Source organism: Centrocercus urophasianus, unplaced genomic scaffold (assembly GCF_019232065.1).
Source record: "Centrocercus urophasianus isolate 14NV4802_14NV808 unplaced genomic scaffold, USGS_Curo_1.0 seq_1055, whole genome shotgun sequence".
NCBI classification, from domain to species: Eukaryota; Metazoa; Chordata; class Aves; order Galliformes; family Phasianidae; genus Centrocercus; species Centrocercus urophasianus.
Window position 1 is genome coordinate 34,428 of NW_024884204.1, and position 14,225 is coordinate 48,652.

Sequence of the window (14,225 nt, forward strand, 5' to 3'; positions counted from 1 at the left end):
GGAATGGGACCAGATAGGGGGGACGAAAGCAGCAACTGCTGGGGGAGCATACAGCATCCCTGCCTTGGACGTGGCTGCTGAGCCCAAGGATTAAAGAATACATTTCATTCGAAACAAGAGTGGAAGAGTCACTGCTGGGAAAGCGTCGCGTTGGAATAAAGCCATTCTTTGCCCCGGGAGGCTGCGGGCCAGGGCTGCGCCAAGGCGGGTGTGCCAAGGGGAGCGTGTCCCGCCCAGGGCCGGTCGCTGCAGGCGAGGTCGCTCCGTGCCCCCTCGCAGCGGAGCCTCCCGGGGCCGGGGCTCGGTGCGCGGACCTCGGGCGGGCAGCCGGCAGGTGGCCGGCGGTGCGGAGCCGAGAGCGGCGGGGCATCGCTGGTACCGTCCGCCGGCCGCAGTCCCGGTGCCCGCGAGCGGCCCCGCCGTGCGGGGGCGTCCCCGGAGCGCTGCGGTTCTCACATAAATCAGGGCCGAGCCCCTGGGAAAGGGCCATCCTTCACCGGGCGCTGCTGACAGAGAACGAGAAACAGACGGGCCCTGAGATAAACCACGGCGCACAGCGTTTATACAAGGGCAGGCTCTGTGTAAATAGAGCCGGGCGCGGGGGGCAGCTCCCGGCGGCACGGACCCGCACCGGCCCCCACCGGCCCGCGGAGCTCGGGGCCGCCCGGGACGGCGTGCAGGTGGGCGCAGGTCGATGGTACCCCCGGCAGCCGGCCGGGGCCTCGCCGCCGTGCCCGGCCGCTCCCCGCGCAGCCGTCGGGGCCGGAGATAGCCCCGGCTTAGCGTGTTTGTTTGTTTACGGCCATTAGCGCGGGGCCGGCTCCGGCACTCGGCACCCGCGAGACTAATGGAGCAATTAGCGGCCCCGGGGCTGATAGCATCGCCCCGAGCGAAGGCCCCCGGCCGAGGCAGCGTGCTACCGGGCTGCCCGCGCTCGGGGCCCCGGCGGCTGAGGGGGCTCTGGGGGCGACTCCGCGATGCGCGCGGCCGCTGCAGGGCTGCTCCCCCCTCCTCGGCCTGGGGCGGGGGAGCCTTGGCTCCGCCGCAGCATCCGTACGACGAGCTCCATCCATTACAATAATCCCCTGTCTAAACAGAGCGCAGGAGCGGCCGGGACAACAAGGCCCCGCTGTAAACAGAGCTCAGGGTACGCCGCTAATGATATAAATAAAATAACCACTAATAGCCCGCTGACCCCGGCCCGGTCGCCTTGGGAAAGCCCCGGAGCCGCATCCCGGGGCTGACACCCGGCGGCAGGTACCGGGGCTGCGCCCTGCCCCGGCTCTCGCACCCCCCGCACCTCTCCGGGACGCCGCCGCTCGTCTCGGCCGCCCCAGCACGGACGGGATGGGCCCAAACAGGGCCCACCAAGGCGCGATCCTGCCTCGCTTCCGCGGCTTCCCCAGCCGGGAACGGCCGCTCTCTCAGCGCCGAAGCGGGCCCGATCCGATCCCACCGAAGCTGGGGCCGGCAATGCGGGAAAGCGCACGGGGAGCAAGGGCAGGGACAAAACCTCGAGAAGGGCTTTCAACCGCGGGACGTGCGTCCCGAGAGTCATCGCCGGGGTTGTCGGCGGCACGGAAGCGGGTCCCGGCGGGAGAACCGCTCTCGTCGCCGCGCCGCCCGGGGAGCCAATTCCGCCCGGCCCGGGCTCCCGTGCCCGCGGGGCGCGCCTGGCGCTCGGCCCGTCCGGGCCGCAGCTGCGGGCGGCAGCGTGCTGGTGCCAGGCAAACCCGTGGGGACGAAGAGCTTGGGCAGAGACCCGGCCGGCCTGCGGCCGAGCCCTAGGAACGGCGGCTGGAAAACTGGAAAAATACGGCCCTTAATTCTTCGGCCACCCAGGGCCGCAAAGGCCTAGCGCCGCTGCCTCGCCCTGCTCCGGCCTCTGCCCCTCTGTTCGCCGAGCGGCGGCCGCGGGCTTCGGGTGAGCACGGCCCCGTGCATGGCCCGCGGAGCCCGAGCCCACAGTTCCCCGGGAGCCGCGAGGCGGGAGCGGGCCGAGGCCAGCAGCGAACGCAACACCGGAACGGCGCTAATCGTTACCGGGGCCGCGGCAGCGCGGGGCTTCTCTCCGCGCCCCGAGACAGCGCCGAGCGCTGAGTCGGACCCGGTTATGGCGACAGTGTTTCCCGGTGCACGGTCGGAACCGGGCAGTCTGAGGAAAGAAGAAGGGAGGGCGGCCCCGGGAGCGGGCAGGGAGCGATCCGCAGCAGTCGCAGCGCGGGTTTCAAAGCGGCGCAGTGGGGAACCATGCGGTGCGCTCGGGCCGTCTCCGTGTCTGCCAGGCGAACGGGACCGGCAACAGCCGAACCGCGGCCATCTGCGTGGGACGTGGGCCCTCTTCCCGGGGCTGCCCCGCCGTTAAATACGTTTCGCCGTTGCGGTCGGAGCGGTAGGACGCAGGGAAACGAAAGTACCGTCATGGCCGGTAAATGGCGGAGCCGCCGCCCGGTACCGACCCGAGAGAGGTACCGACACTCACCTGCCCGCCGTACGCCCGGCTCCCCGCCGCCTCGCCTCGGTGTCGATCCGAGTCCTGCGGGGCAGCAGCATTTTAATCACAACGAAATTTCCCACCCGGCCCCCCCCGCCCAGCACTTAGTGTGCCCGATCCGCGCTCCGCGGAGACGGTGAGCCCTTCGAGCACTCCGGGGGCCGCGGGGGCCCCGTCATGGGGTCCCGGTACCGCCCGCCGCAGCGCACCGGTGCGTTCGGTGGGGCCAAGGGGCAGCTCCGGGCCCGGGGGAACTCGGTGTGGAGCGGCTCGGCGGGCAGCGGCCGCTCGCTCGGTGCTTTACCCGCCGGCACGGTGGCGTGGGAGCTCCGTTCGGCCGCTGCCCGCTCGTTACCGGCGAGAGAAACGAAACGAAACGAAAGAAAACGAAAGAAAAAGCCGAACGGGCCGGGTTAGCTCTCCGTACTCCTGCCCCGCGCCGCCGCGGCCCCTGGTCGCCCGTCGGCCGCGACCCGGCCCTGTTCACCTGGGCCCGACGCTGGCGGGGCTCTGGGGCCCGATCCGGCCGCGGCAGAGTGACGCGCGGTCCCCGGACGGGAGCAGAGCACGGAGGCTGCGGGGAGCCCGTGCAGGCGGGAGAGGACGCGCCAGCGCCGTGGTATACGCAAGAGCACTGGCGGGGCAGCGGGGGTCCGGAAAACACGGAGGGCGTCGGGTACGTGTACATCGCATGGCTACTGCCCGCCCGGACGCCGCGTACTCGGCAGAGGGGCACTTGCGGGGCCGCACGAGTTCGCTCCGAACCATGTGCGGGAGGGGACCGGCGGAGCGCGCCGGGTGGGGGTCCCTACCTACCTACACGTGCTTAGCACTGGGAGGCGCGGCGGCGGCGGCCGCGGCTCTCTCCGGGGTCCCCGACCCCCGCGCCCGCGGGCTCAGCCCCGTCGGGTGAGTGCCGGGCCGGCGGGGCGCCCTCCGGAGAAGCAGCCTCCCCGAGCGCAGCCTTAATACATTGCTATTTCTGGCCCGGCGGCCGGAGTCGGGCAGGGGGCCGGCTCTGCCTCCCCCTCCTTCCAATGGCGAGGCCGCCCCCGGCCCCTCCTCGCCGTGACGTGCCGGCCCGGGGCAGAGGAGGCTCCCGAGCCCTTGGCTGTCCCTGCAGAAGCTGTAACAAAACGCAGACCCCCAGCGCCGGGCTAATGGAGGCAACTTAGACAGGAGCAGGCGCGGCCCCTCGTCTCTCGGCGCTGCCCGCTCCCCCCGCACCGGGCGCGGCGCTCCCCGCCGAGCCGCAGCCCGAGCGCCGCCGGGCCCCCGGGACTCCCCGGCCGCTCGCGCTGCCCCGATGATGTTACCGAGCCCCGTCACTTCCACCCCGTTCTCTGTCAAAGACATCCTCAACCTGGAGCAGCAGCAGCAGGACCCGCACTATGGGGCCCAGCTCCCGCACCACCTGGAGCACCACTTTCACCCCGCCGCCTGCCTGCTGGCGGCCGGCGACGGCGCCCGTTTCTCCGACGGCGAGGAGGAAGAGGAGGAGGAGAAGCTGTCCTACCTGAGCTCCGTGGCAACGCCCGGAGGCCAGGCGGACGCGCGGCTCTCCGCCGACAGCTACGTGCACGCCGTGCTGCGCGGCTCCTGCGAGGCTCCCGGCCCGGGAGAAGATCTGGACCCCACGGCCCGCGACCCGAGTGAGTACCGGCCCCACCGCGCTCCCCGCATCGCCCTCAGCGCTCGCTCCCCGCCGTCCTTTCCGCGCCGCGGAGCCCCGGTACCGGCGATGCCTCGCAGCCGCGCCGCTCTGCGCGGAGCCCTTTCCCTGCCGCGTCCCCCGGGCACCTGGAGCGGGGAGTGGCACTTCGCGGGGCTGCCGTACCCAACCTCCGCTCCGCGGCGTTCCCCGTCCCCGGGCAGAGCCTGCGTGGAGTCGCTATCCGGAGCCGCCGGATTGTCCCACGCTCCCCCTCTTGGCGGGACGGGTGAGGCCCGGCCCGGGCGCGGTGCGGCGGAGCCCTCTTAGAAAGAGGCGGCGGACGAGCAGGTGCCCGGTGCTCGGCCCCGCGGGAACGCCGCCGCCTGCGCGGAATCGCTCCCTGCCCCGCCGCCCGGCTCGGTGCTGCTTCCCAGCCCGAGCAGCGGTTCCCCGACGGTCGCGGTGTCGGGCGGCGGTGCGCGGCTCGGGGCTCCTTCCCCGCGGGGCGGCCCGGCGCAGCAGTGACCTGTGCTTCTTCGTGCAGAGAGCTGCGCTCTGAAGAAACCACTGGACGCCGCGGAGAAGCCGGAGGAAGCGGAGAGGCCGAAGCAGCGGAGTCGGAGGAAGCCGCGCGTTCTCTTCTCGCAGGCGCAGGTCTTCGAGCTGGAGCGGCGGTTCAAGCAGCAGCGTTACCTGTCGGCTCCCGAGCGGGAGCACCTGGCCAGCAGCCTGAAGCTCACCTCCACGCAGGTGAAGATCTGGTTCCAGAACCGGCGCTACAAGTGCAAGCGGCAGCGGCAGGACAAGTCGCTGGAGCTGGGCGGCCCCGCGGCCCCGCCGCCACCGCGCAGGGTGGCCGTGCCCGTGCTGGTCCGCGACGGCAAGCCGTGCCTGGGCGGCTCGCAGGGCTACAGCTCGGCGTACAACGGGCCCTACTCCTACAACGGCTTCCCCGCCTACGGTTACGGCAACGCCGCCTCCTACAACCCCGGCTACGGCTGCACCTACCCGGCAGGCAGCGGCGGGGCCTCGGTGCAAGCCGCCTGCAGCCCGGCGGCGGCCGCCGGTCCCTTCGTTAACGTGGGCGGCCTGGGAGGCTTCGGCGGCGGCGGGCAGGCTCTGCACCAGGCGGCGGCGGGGCCCTCCTGCAGCCAAGGCGCACTGCAGGGCATCCGGGCCTGGTAGCCCGCACGCACTCAGGGCCGGGAGCGGACCGGCACGACGACCCCGCAGCCCCGCAGCGCGCTTAAGCCCCGCGGACTGAAGGCGGAGGGGCGGCGCGGCGGGACCCCGGCTCTCTCCCGGAGCCGCGGGGCGGAGCGGAGCGGCGGAACGGAACGGGACTGGACGGGACAGGACGGGCCGAGCCCGCGGCGGAGCGCCGCCGCCCCGAGGTGCCGCCGCGACGGGCGGGCCGGAGCTGACCGCGCCGCGCCATCGGAGCAGCTTCGCTTGTAAAAAGCCGACGGCGGGGCCTGGGGCTCCCGCGGCCCTTCTCTCTATCTACTCTGTATCTGTTTCTGCCAGCGCCAGCTCGCGGAGTCAGTCAATAAACCAGGTGCAATATCCGCCGCCCGCTCTTCCTTCGCCCGGCGGCCGGTGCCCGGCGGGACTCGCTAGGCCGTGCCCTTGGGGCAGGGCGGCCCGGGCGGATTGTGAGCGTGCCAAGGCGTTGAATGGGGCCGCGCAGCTCAGAGCCGGCCCATTGTGGCCGCCGGGCCGGCGCTGAAAGGAGCCGCCGAGGAAGGTAGAGGGAATAGGCGCTTATTGGATTCGGGAACAAAAGGTGTGGCAGGGAGGCGAGGGACAAAGGGGCCCCGGCGCCGAGATTGACGGGCCGCTTTGCCCCCCACTGAGGCCCAGGCCCGGCGCTTTATGCGCGGGGGCTGCAGAAACGTGCTGGGTTTTGTTCCCCTTTCTCTGAGCGCAGGGGGAGATGAGGGGGGTCCGCGGGCCGCTGATTAGGGCCGGCCGGGCCGGGCAGCCTGAATGCCGGGGCATTATTGCTACATGTTCAACCATTCCGCTCGGCTGCAGGGGGAGGGGGCTGACGAGATCCTCAACGCTGCCCGGCGACCGCTCCCGCCCCATCCCCTCCCGTCCCGTCCCGTCCCGTCCCGTCCGGGAACTCGCAGCCACGGGTGCGGCCCCTCCGCGGAGCCTCGGATCAGTGCCGCTGCCGTGCAGAGCCCGGAGGATGGGCGTCCGCGGAGCCCCGACTGCGCGGGGTGCGATCCCGCAACGCGTCGATCTCGCAGTGCGTCCGTCCCGCAGCCAGCACAGACGTGCCGCGTTATGAGCGTTGGCGCCGCTAAAACGCTGCGCGTCTGCACCGTGCGGGTGAGAGCGCGCCGCTCGGAAAGAGCCGGAGAAATTTTCAGCTGCAGCTCCGACGCTCGGCACGGTACGGCGCGGTTCGGCTCTGCACGGCTCGCCGTGGCCGTGTCGCACGGCCACCCCGAGGCCGGGGGGCTCTGGAGCAGCGCTGGAAGAGGATGCGGCACGCCCAGCGATTGTTTGCCGGGTGGCAGCGAGGTGTCGAGGGAGAGGAAGCCCAAGCTCGGCTCTTGGCCGTGGGAGCTGAGCGATGGAGGCTCCGCAGTCTCGTGGGTAGAAACAGGATAGCCAAGAACAAAGATAGCGGAGCGGCAGCCCCGCGCTGAGGTTGGATTCGGCTGTAGGAAAGAACTGTATTCCCTTCTGTGTTCTGCCATATTGTCGTTTGCAGATATAGGGGACGTGCGTGAGTTTGTGCCTCGGTGAGCAAGATGGAGGAATGGTAACCTCAGTACAACCTCCTCCAGAATAGGGGTGTGCAAGGAGAGCTCCCCACTTAGTGCATCGCCTCCAAGTAAGTGATGGTTTGTTGGGAACCCTCCTCATCCAGCAGCACCCTGAGTCTCTGAATGAGATGCACACATCTGTGGCCAAGCCTTGAGAACGGGCACTCAAACAGAGCAAAGGGGCATGTGGAGACCCTACTGGCCTACACAGCAATGCCATGCAGCAGTGGCGTTATGGAGCACCAACAGCACCAAGCATTGCTGTAGGCATGGGTGTAGTACTGTGGGAGGTTCTAGATGTCCACCATCGTGACCCCCTCTGCTGGGATACATCCCAGCTGTCCCACCAGCACAGCTCAGGGGGAGGGACCCTTCAGCATCTCCCTCACCCAAGGCCCCCCAGCAGATGGGGAGGACGGAACAGCACAAGGCGAGCTGCGAGCGGGGCGGCGGAAGTGAAGCATTCTGAAGAAGAGGAACAGCCGGTGGTGGTGGGAGGGAGGTGATGGGAGACTGCAGATTGGCCAAGCGGCCCAAGGAGGGGACACACAATGAGGGGAAGTGGCTGCATTGCTGTGCTGGAAGCAGCGCCTGCCCATGACGTACTTCATCCCATCGCGCCCTGCGCGAGGCCACGTGTGCGATGTGCTGTTGGGACCCATCAGCACATGTGTGTGGTGCTGTGGCTGTGGTGGTGGGGCCAGAGGGATGTTGGGGAAGGAGAAAGCCATGGCCAAGGGGCAGAGGTGTTTATTCCTGGTCCAAAAGGCAAATTGACTCTTGTTTGGGAGAGGGAAAGCGATGATTGATTAGGGCCCAAAAGCCCTACAAAGACTAAAGCAAAGGAGGGCTTGGGTGCAGAGGCTGGGCTTGAACCATCACACCTATGGTCCACGTGGTGCATGGGCTCAGGTTTTGATTTCTATTCACATTTCCTGGCTGAGGATGAGCCATGAGCAGCTCTGTGCAGCAGCTGAGCGGCTTCCAGGAAAGGCTTCTCACATCCCATCACAGCCACGTTCCTATGGCCTCTCTGTCACACTCAGGATCACACAGGAGCAGCATGGATCCATATGAAGCACCACAGACATGCTCTGCTTTCCTTTCCTTCCCCAACACCTTTTCTTGTTTCTCCTTTCCACTCCCTGTGGCACAGCAGGGACCAGGCACTTGGGGACCTGCAGCAGCACTCAATGGTGGGGGGGATCATGCTGGGAGCATCCCACAGTGCAGCACGGAATTGTTAACTCAGCGCTGGGGAGTGCTAAGGAAGCTGTGGCCAGCTGTGGAACAGGTAAATATATTAAAATATCAATAAAGCCCATTGCTGTGCAGCTCCCAGCGAGGGTTTCTCCCACTAGCACAACGGCACTCTTCTTTTCACGGGTGAGCTACACAACCATAAGCACCCCCCCATCCTCACTCCTGTCCCATGCATCACAAAGTGGCCACACCTGGCCAAAGCGGGGGGCACCTGCATTTTGCAGCCCAATCCCTGCGCTGGTGAGTCCCGATGCAGAGCCGCTGTAAAGGATTCAAGCAGAGGACAGAGGGAAAAGGCCGCGTCTGCTGCACTACGCAGAGCTCCGTGCCACATTTCGCGGCTGTGCAATAAATTCCGCGAACGCTTCGCAGGAACGAGCTCGCTCCCAGCTGCGACACGGGGCCCGGCCTGTCCCCAAGCAAGATCCACCACCGCCACCTATCGGCAGGCACACGGGGACAGGGGACGGGCAGCCCCTCTTCGTCCCACAGCGGTGGGATCTCTAGCAGCGCCCTCCGCAGACGTCCTGCTCTGCCCTCAGCCCCAGCCCAATGTCCAGCGCTGCAGCTCCCGGTCCCACCGCACTGGGGGTCGTGGTGCCCGTCGCCCGCAGCACTGCCAGCCCCGGGCTCGCCAGAGGGAGCTGTATCCCCACGGGACGTGTGCCCAATGTTGGCCCAGTTCCTACTCCTTCCCCTTCGTGTAGCAGCTCGCTGCCAAGGTCCAACGCGCATCCGAATGTTCTGGGGCCAGAGGAAGCCGCTTGGGTTTTTGCATTTCTCCTGGAACCTGCTGTGCCCTGTCAGGAGGCTTTAATGCCAGTCCTTGTGCCACCAACACCTGGAACTGCCTTCAAATGTCCCTACTGCACTAATTCAGGCGCTGCTTCCTGCAGTGACCTGTTAGTGTCCACAAAGCAGGTTCCCAGCCACCGTTTACCTCTCAGTCTGAAGCCTGCGCTCCCCTATCTGCACACCACAGCTCCAGGGCTCCCCAGAACCCACATCTGCTCTGTGTCCTGAATTTACCACTGCTGTGGGGCCGTAGGGTCATGAGAACGTGTATAACTTTATTGGGGTCTGACAGAGTCCTGAGGAATCCCAGAGCCAGTGCTGGGCAGGCTGTGATGACACCTCAGCGCTTCCCAAGCGTGCCTCCAAGCAGGGCAATGGCTGCCCCGTGGCCGTGGGTGGGATGGGGCTGGGGGTCCTGCGGGGAGGTGAAAGGGAAAGGTTCACCTCCAGCCTTTTGCTGGGATGAGCGCAGCTCCCTCGTTGCAAGGCCAAAAATAGCGCAGTTACTCAGCAGAGGCTGTAGGAGGGGTTTCACATGACGCACAGCCAAATGCCGGGGAGGCCACAGGACGCACCCGCGTGGCTTCACTGAGGCATTATCAGAGCTGGGGAGGGCAGCAGCCATAGCTGAACCATCCAGCCCAGCTCTGAGCCAGAACGGCTCAATGCCTTCGCTGCTGATGGAGAACGTGTTTTGGGGAAGCCACCACCATGAGCAGGGCTGCAGGCTCAGGGCGTGAGGCTGGTGGCTCACTGTCAGGGATGCACCCTGGCAGCCCGAGGAGTGCCCCAGGAACCAACCTTGGAGCACCCTCAGTGCTGAACTTGGGGTTTCTTGAGCAGCCCTGCTTCCTGCAGTGCTGCTGTTCTTGTGCAATGCTGCACTGCTCTGTGCCAGCAGAGCTGCAGCAGCCAGGAGGCCATGCCCTGCCCAGGTCCATTGCCTCTCGACTGCTGACTTATCACATCCCTGCTCCCAGGGGTCTCTCTCCCTCCCCCCGCACTTCTGTGGGCAGTTATTCCTGGAAACATCTCTCTTCTCATCCCAGAGTCACCTTCAATCATGCCTTTGCCCACTGACATTTATAGAGCAGCTCGCAGTGGCAGACGGATTTAATAGCGTGAAGCTCCACTGGCCCCTGCCCCTGTTTATGCCTTCCTCTCTGAGGCGGCTGCAGTGTGAGGGCTGAGGATGAAATTGCAGCTCCACTTTGGCTCTGCAGGACCAGGCTGTTCCTCGTGTGCTGCCCACTTGTCCTGCCACGGTTTCGCCCAACCGTTTCGGCTTCTCGGATTTCTGCCTCTTGGGTGGAGGAGCTGCAGGGCTGCCAAATCTTGCAGTGCTCAGGATATTTCTTAAAGCCCCACAGCTCCTTGAACAGTGGTGAAATGAGGCTCCCAGCTCTCCAGCAGCTCTGGTTTCTTTGAGGAGAGCCCGATCCTCCTGACTGCATGGAACAGTGGGGTACAGGAGCAGAAGACTGGCACACAATTCAGCCAGACCCCCTTCCCCTTTCCACAACTGGAACATGAGGGGCAGAACGACCCCATGCAGGGCAGCCAGCAGCCCCAAACCCACAGGGACACTGACAGGCAGCACATACTGGGACTGTGAAAGCATTTCCTCCAGGGAGTTATTTCAGGCATGGCACCCTGTGGGAGGATGAGGCAGTGCAGGCTCACGGCATTATGGAGTGAAATGGAGGTGTTCTGATCTTCTCCATCCTGCCTGTGGTCAGGGCTGCAGCAGTAACTTAGTGGTGGTCTGGGCTGAGCAAGCAAAGAACACTGCTTTTCTCATGGGCTTTTCCACCATCTAAAGCTTTCCTCCATCAAACTGGGGAAGGCTGAAGAAGAAGTTTCCTATCCTTCATTCAAGAGCTTCCACTGTGCATACAGGCACATCTGGCTGCTGCTTCCATGTCCCCAACAGGCAGTGGTCTCACCCACTGCCCTAACAGGAGCTCCATGAAAGACCTCAGCGCTGGGCAGTCAGAAAAGTCAAGTGACAGCACTAGGCCACTTGAGAACAAGGAGGGGACATGATGATAGAGCAGAACTGTTTTTATTGGAGGTGTCAAGAGCAGGAACAAGAACAAACCTACAGCCTCCCCTCCTCAAGTGCCATCCTCCCCTACCCACCACCACCAGGGCAGTCAGCATTATGTGTGCGTGCTACAAGACAACGGCAAAGCTTACACTCTGCTTCAGCCAAAAGCCAGACGAAGCCCTCACCATCCTCAGCAGTGCCACTGCTCCTTCCTTGGTGACTGAGCTCAGCTATGGCCCTACCAGTGGCAGGGCAGGACATTCACTTTCACCTCCAAGCAGGGGTGAACTTTGCATTAGACGAGAATTTTGTTAAGGGAAGAATGGGAGCACAGCTCCAGTGAAGTGCCGGGGGATGTGATCTGTGCTGCAGCTCCCAGCAGGACATCTCGGGAGGCCACAGGAGTGAGTGAGCTGTGCAGCCAGAGCCAAGCTGCAGCTGCCCCAGGCAAGAAATGGCACCGCTAAACCCAGAAGGGCTTTGCTGCCCCCTCTCTACAACACAAACCAAATCAAAAGGGAGAGGGTCAGAAGACAAACCAGGAGGGGAGATGAAGCAGGTCTGGAGTCAGGTTTGGCTCGGCTCACTTCCCAGCCCGACGCTCTTCCTGGCGCTTGGTGAGGATGTACTTAAAGAACTCGTACACAGACCAGGCAATCGCTGTTGAGGGCATCTGATAAATGACTCTAGCCTGGACCCCTCTGAAGTAGGCAGTCACACCGCCCACTTGGTACACCGTCCTGAAGGCATTGGCCATGCCTGTGATGTGTCCGCTGATGTTGGAGCTCAAGGCCAGGGACTCCTGGGTGTTGAGCAGCGTTTTGCAAACGTCCAAAGGTGTAGTGGCAGCAGCAGCTACAGCCCCCGCACAGGCCCCGGAGACCACGTGGGAGCCTGGGTTGTACTGTCTGTGGGGGTTGAGGTGCTCTTGCAAGAACTCATAGGTCATGAAGTGAATGGCTTGGAAGGGGATGTTCATGGTGAGCTGGGTGGTGTAGCTGCGGTAGAAAGCTCCAACCCCTTCGTTGCGCCACACAGTCCGTACACAGTCTGTCACACGCTGGTAAGGCGAGTTGTACATCTGCATCCTCTGTTTGACCACTTGGGACAGACGGCAGCAGTGAGAAACCAGCAGCAGCAGCCAGGATCCAGGCACAGAGAGTAAGAGGAGAGAAAAAGAATCAGTGTGAAGCCAGGTGATGGACCCCTCTGACAAGTGGTGTCCAGCAGGCCCCTGGGCAGGTCTGTAGTGATTACGTCTGAACAAGGTAACGCCACAGGAGAAACACCACCTGCTACCTCTGCAGCTACTTTGAGGGACCAGCCTCACACCAGGTAAATAAGTTCAATATCCAAAGTGTGCACCTCACTTTGCTTCAAGTGACACATTTCACCATCCACCCCTACAGATCTACGTACAGAAAATAATTCCCACTGCAGTCATCCCGTCATGTTCCAGCCACATTGCTAGATCCGTATTACCCTACAAATGCTGTGACTACAAATCCTACAGCTACAGTAAGAAGTGGAGCTCCAAGAACAAACTGACAACAGACAGCGAAAACAGCTGCCCACTGCAGCGGCAGAGAGCCAAACAGCAGCCCTGCTTACAGCATGGATTTGTCAGCACAAGCACAGAACCACATCACATCCTCCAAAAGACCTTTCACCACAGTATTCTCTAGTTTCAGTGCACTTGCAATGACTTCACAAATGTGAAGATCCCCTATCTGCTGCTTTCTCTGAGCTCCAGGCAGCTGTCAGCAGCACACAGTTTTGGTCAAAATCTGCCTCTCCCTATTCCTCTGTGGCTGCAGTTTACAGTGCTCCCCACAGCATCCCTCTTGCTTGCCCACTGGCAGCTACGGGGCTCCCCAAAAGGACCTTATAGTTCCCTCAAAGGATCCCTGAGGCTGGGCAAGCAGCAAGGGCAGAGATGCACGACAGGTGACACAGAGCAGCCCAGGCAGATCCCACACAGCCCCCCCCCAGCCCATTGGACAGGATCACCATTACCTTCTGCAGGGTTCATCGCAGCATCGTGGAGCAATGTTGCTACACACCCGGCTGCACCTGCAAAACAAGAACTGCCACATGTGAGGGGAGAAGACGGCGAGAGACCCCGGGCCTCCACCAGGACCCCGAGTCCCCTGCCAAAGCTGAGAAGGATGAGATCCAGAGGCAGCCTCAATCTCCAGAGAGGCAGGCAGGCGTGAAGAAGTTCCCACCCAGAAAGAGTTCAGCAAAGAGGAGAAGGGCACAGCAGTCTGTCACGTCTCGTGGGCCAGGCGGGACCTGAGCCCCAGAGCTTGTGGGACAGATGGCCACCGGCTCACAGGGCTCCCACAGGACAACGGGAAGCAGACACCACCCTGCTCCCCTCGTCCCCACGCTCTCCCAAGGCGGCCACTCGGTGAAAACCACAGCACCGCAGCCACATCCGCTCTGCACCACCAACCCCCGCAGTCGCACCCGGCTCCCATCAGCGGCTCCCATCCGTGGATAACGGAGCCGGGCCCGGCCGCCAGCCTGAACCCGGGGTGGCTCGGACGGGTGGGGCTGCGGAGAGGACGCGGCTTTAGGGCCCCGGGGCCCCTCCCGCAGCCCGGCGGCCCCCTCCCCGCTCCCTGCCCCGCTGGCCCCGTGCAGGGCACGGCGGGACGAGTACCGTTGGCCATATGGCTATTGCCCCCCGCGTGGATGACGTCGCTCAGCGTCTTTTTTAACTTTTCGTAGCAGGCGAAGTAGAGGGCGTGGGCCGGGCCCGCGCCGGTGGCGGTGATGTTCAGGCCCCGCATGGGCCTCCACACGCCCTCGGTACGCACGATACGCCACAGGGCCTCCAACACGTTCCGGTAGCGGGCGGCGGGCTCGGGCCGCAGGCTCTGCATCCGAGTCTGAAAGACAAACCGGTAGGCCCTGGTGACCCCCGATCAACCGGGCCCCCCACCGGGACCGGCCCCCGGGTAGGCCCGGCCGCCCGCCTGGCGCCGGCACCTTGACGCAGTCGATGGGGTACATCACGCAGTGCTCCATGATGCCCGCCACAGCGCCCGCCAGCATGTGCGTGGAGACGGCGGCGCCCTGCGGCAGCGCCTCGTAGTCGGGGGCGGGCGGCGAGCGGGGCTCCGGGCCCCGAGCCGCCTCGGCTCCCCCGGGGCCCGACGCCTCCGCGCCGCCCCGCCG

The 14,225-nt window shown here is 64.9% G+C and overlaps 2 protein-coding genes across 3 annotated transcripts; one reads left to right on the forward strand and one right to left on the reverse strand.

Annotated features, from left to right (window-relative positions):
- The first annotated feature begins 3,751 nt into the window (after positions 1 to 3,751).
- Positions 3,752 to 5,333, forward strand: NKX2-3 (NK2 homeobox 3). Of its 2 annotated transcripts, none has more exons than XM_042832547.1 (2): positions 3,752 to 4,156; positions 4,697 to 5,333. In XM_042832547.1, exons 1-2 carry the CDS (start codon positions 3,801 to 3,803, stop codon positions 5,331 to 5,333), a joined length of 993 nt encoding a protein of 330 aa, XP_042688481.1. In that variant the 5' UTR covers positions 3,752 to 3,800. The 2 variants fall into 2 exon arrangements, with proteins under 2 accessions (XP_042688481.1, XP_042688476.1); XM_042832542.1 differs by having other exon boundaries at positions 3,752 to 4,146; positions 4,693 to 5,333.
- A 5,705-nt stretch (positions 5,334 to 11,038) lies between these two features.
- On the reverse strand, positions 11,039 to 14,143 carry LOC122167733 (mitoferrin-2). Its single transcript, XM_042832517.1, has 4 exons — positions 14,037 to 14,143; positions 13,708 to 13,936; positions 13,056 to 13,112; positions 11,039 to 12,140 (listed from the first exon to the last, which is right to left on the reverse strand). Exons 1-4 carry the CDS (start codon positions 14,100 to 14,102, stop codon positions 11,623 to 11,625), a joined length of 870 nt encoding a protein of 289 aa, XP_042688451.1. The 5' UTR covers positions 14,103 to 14,143; the 3' UTR covers positions 11,039 to 11,622.
- Between the last annotated feature and the right edge of the window lie 82 nt (positions 14,144 to 14,225).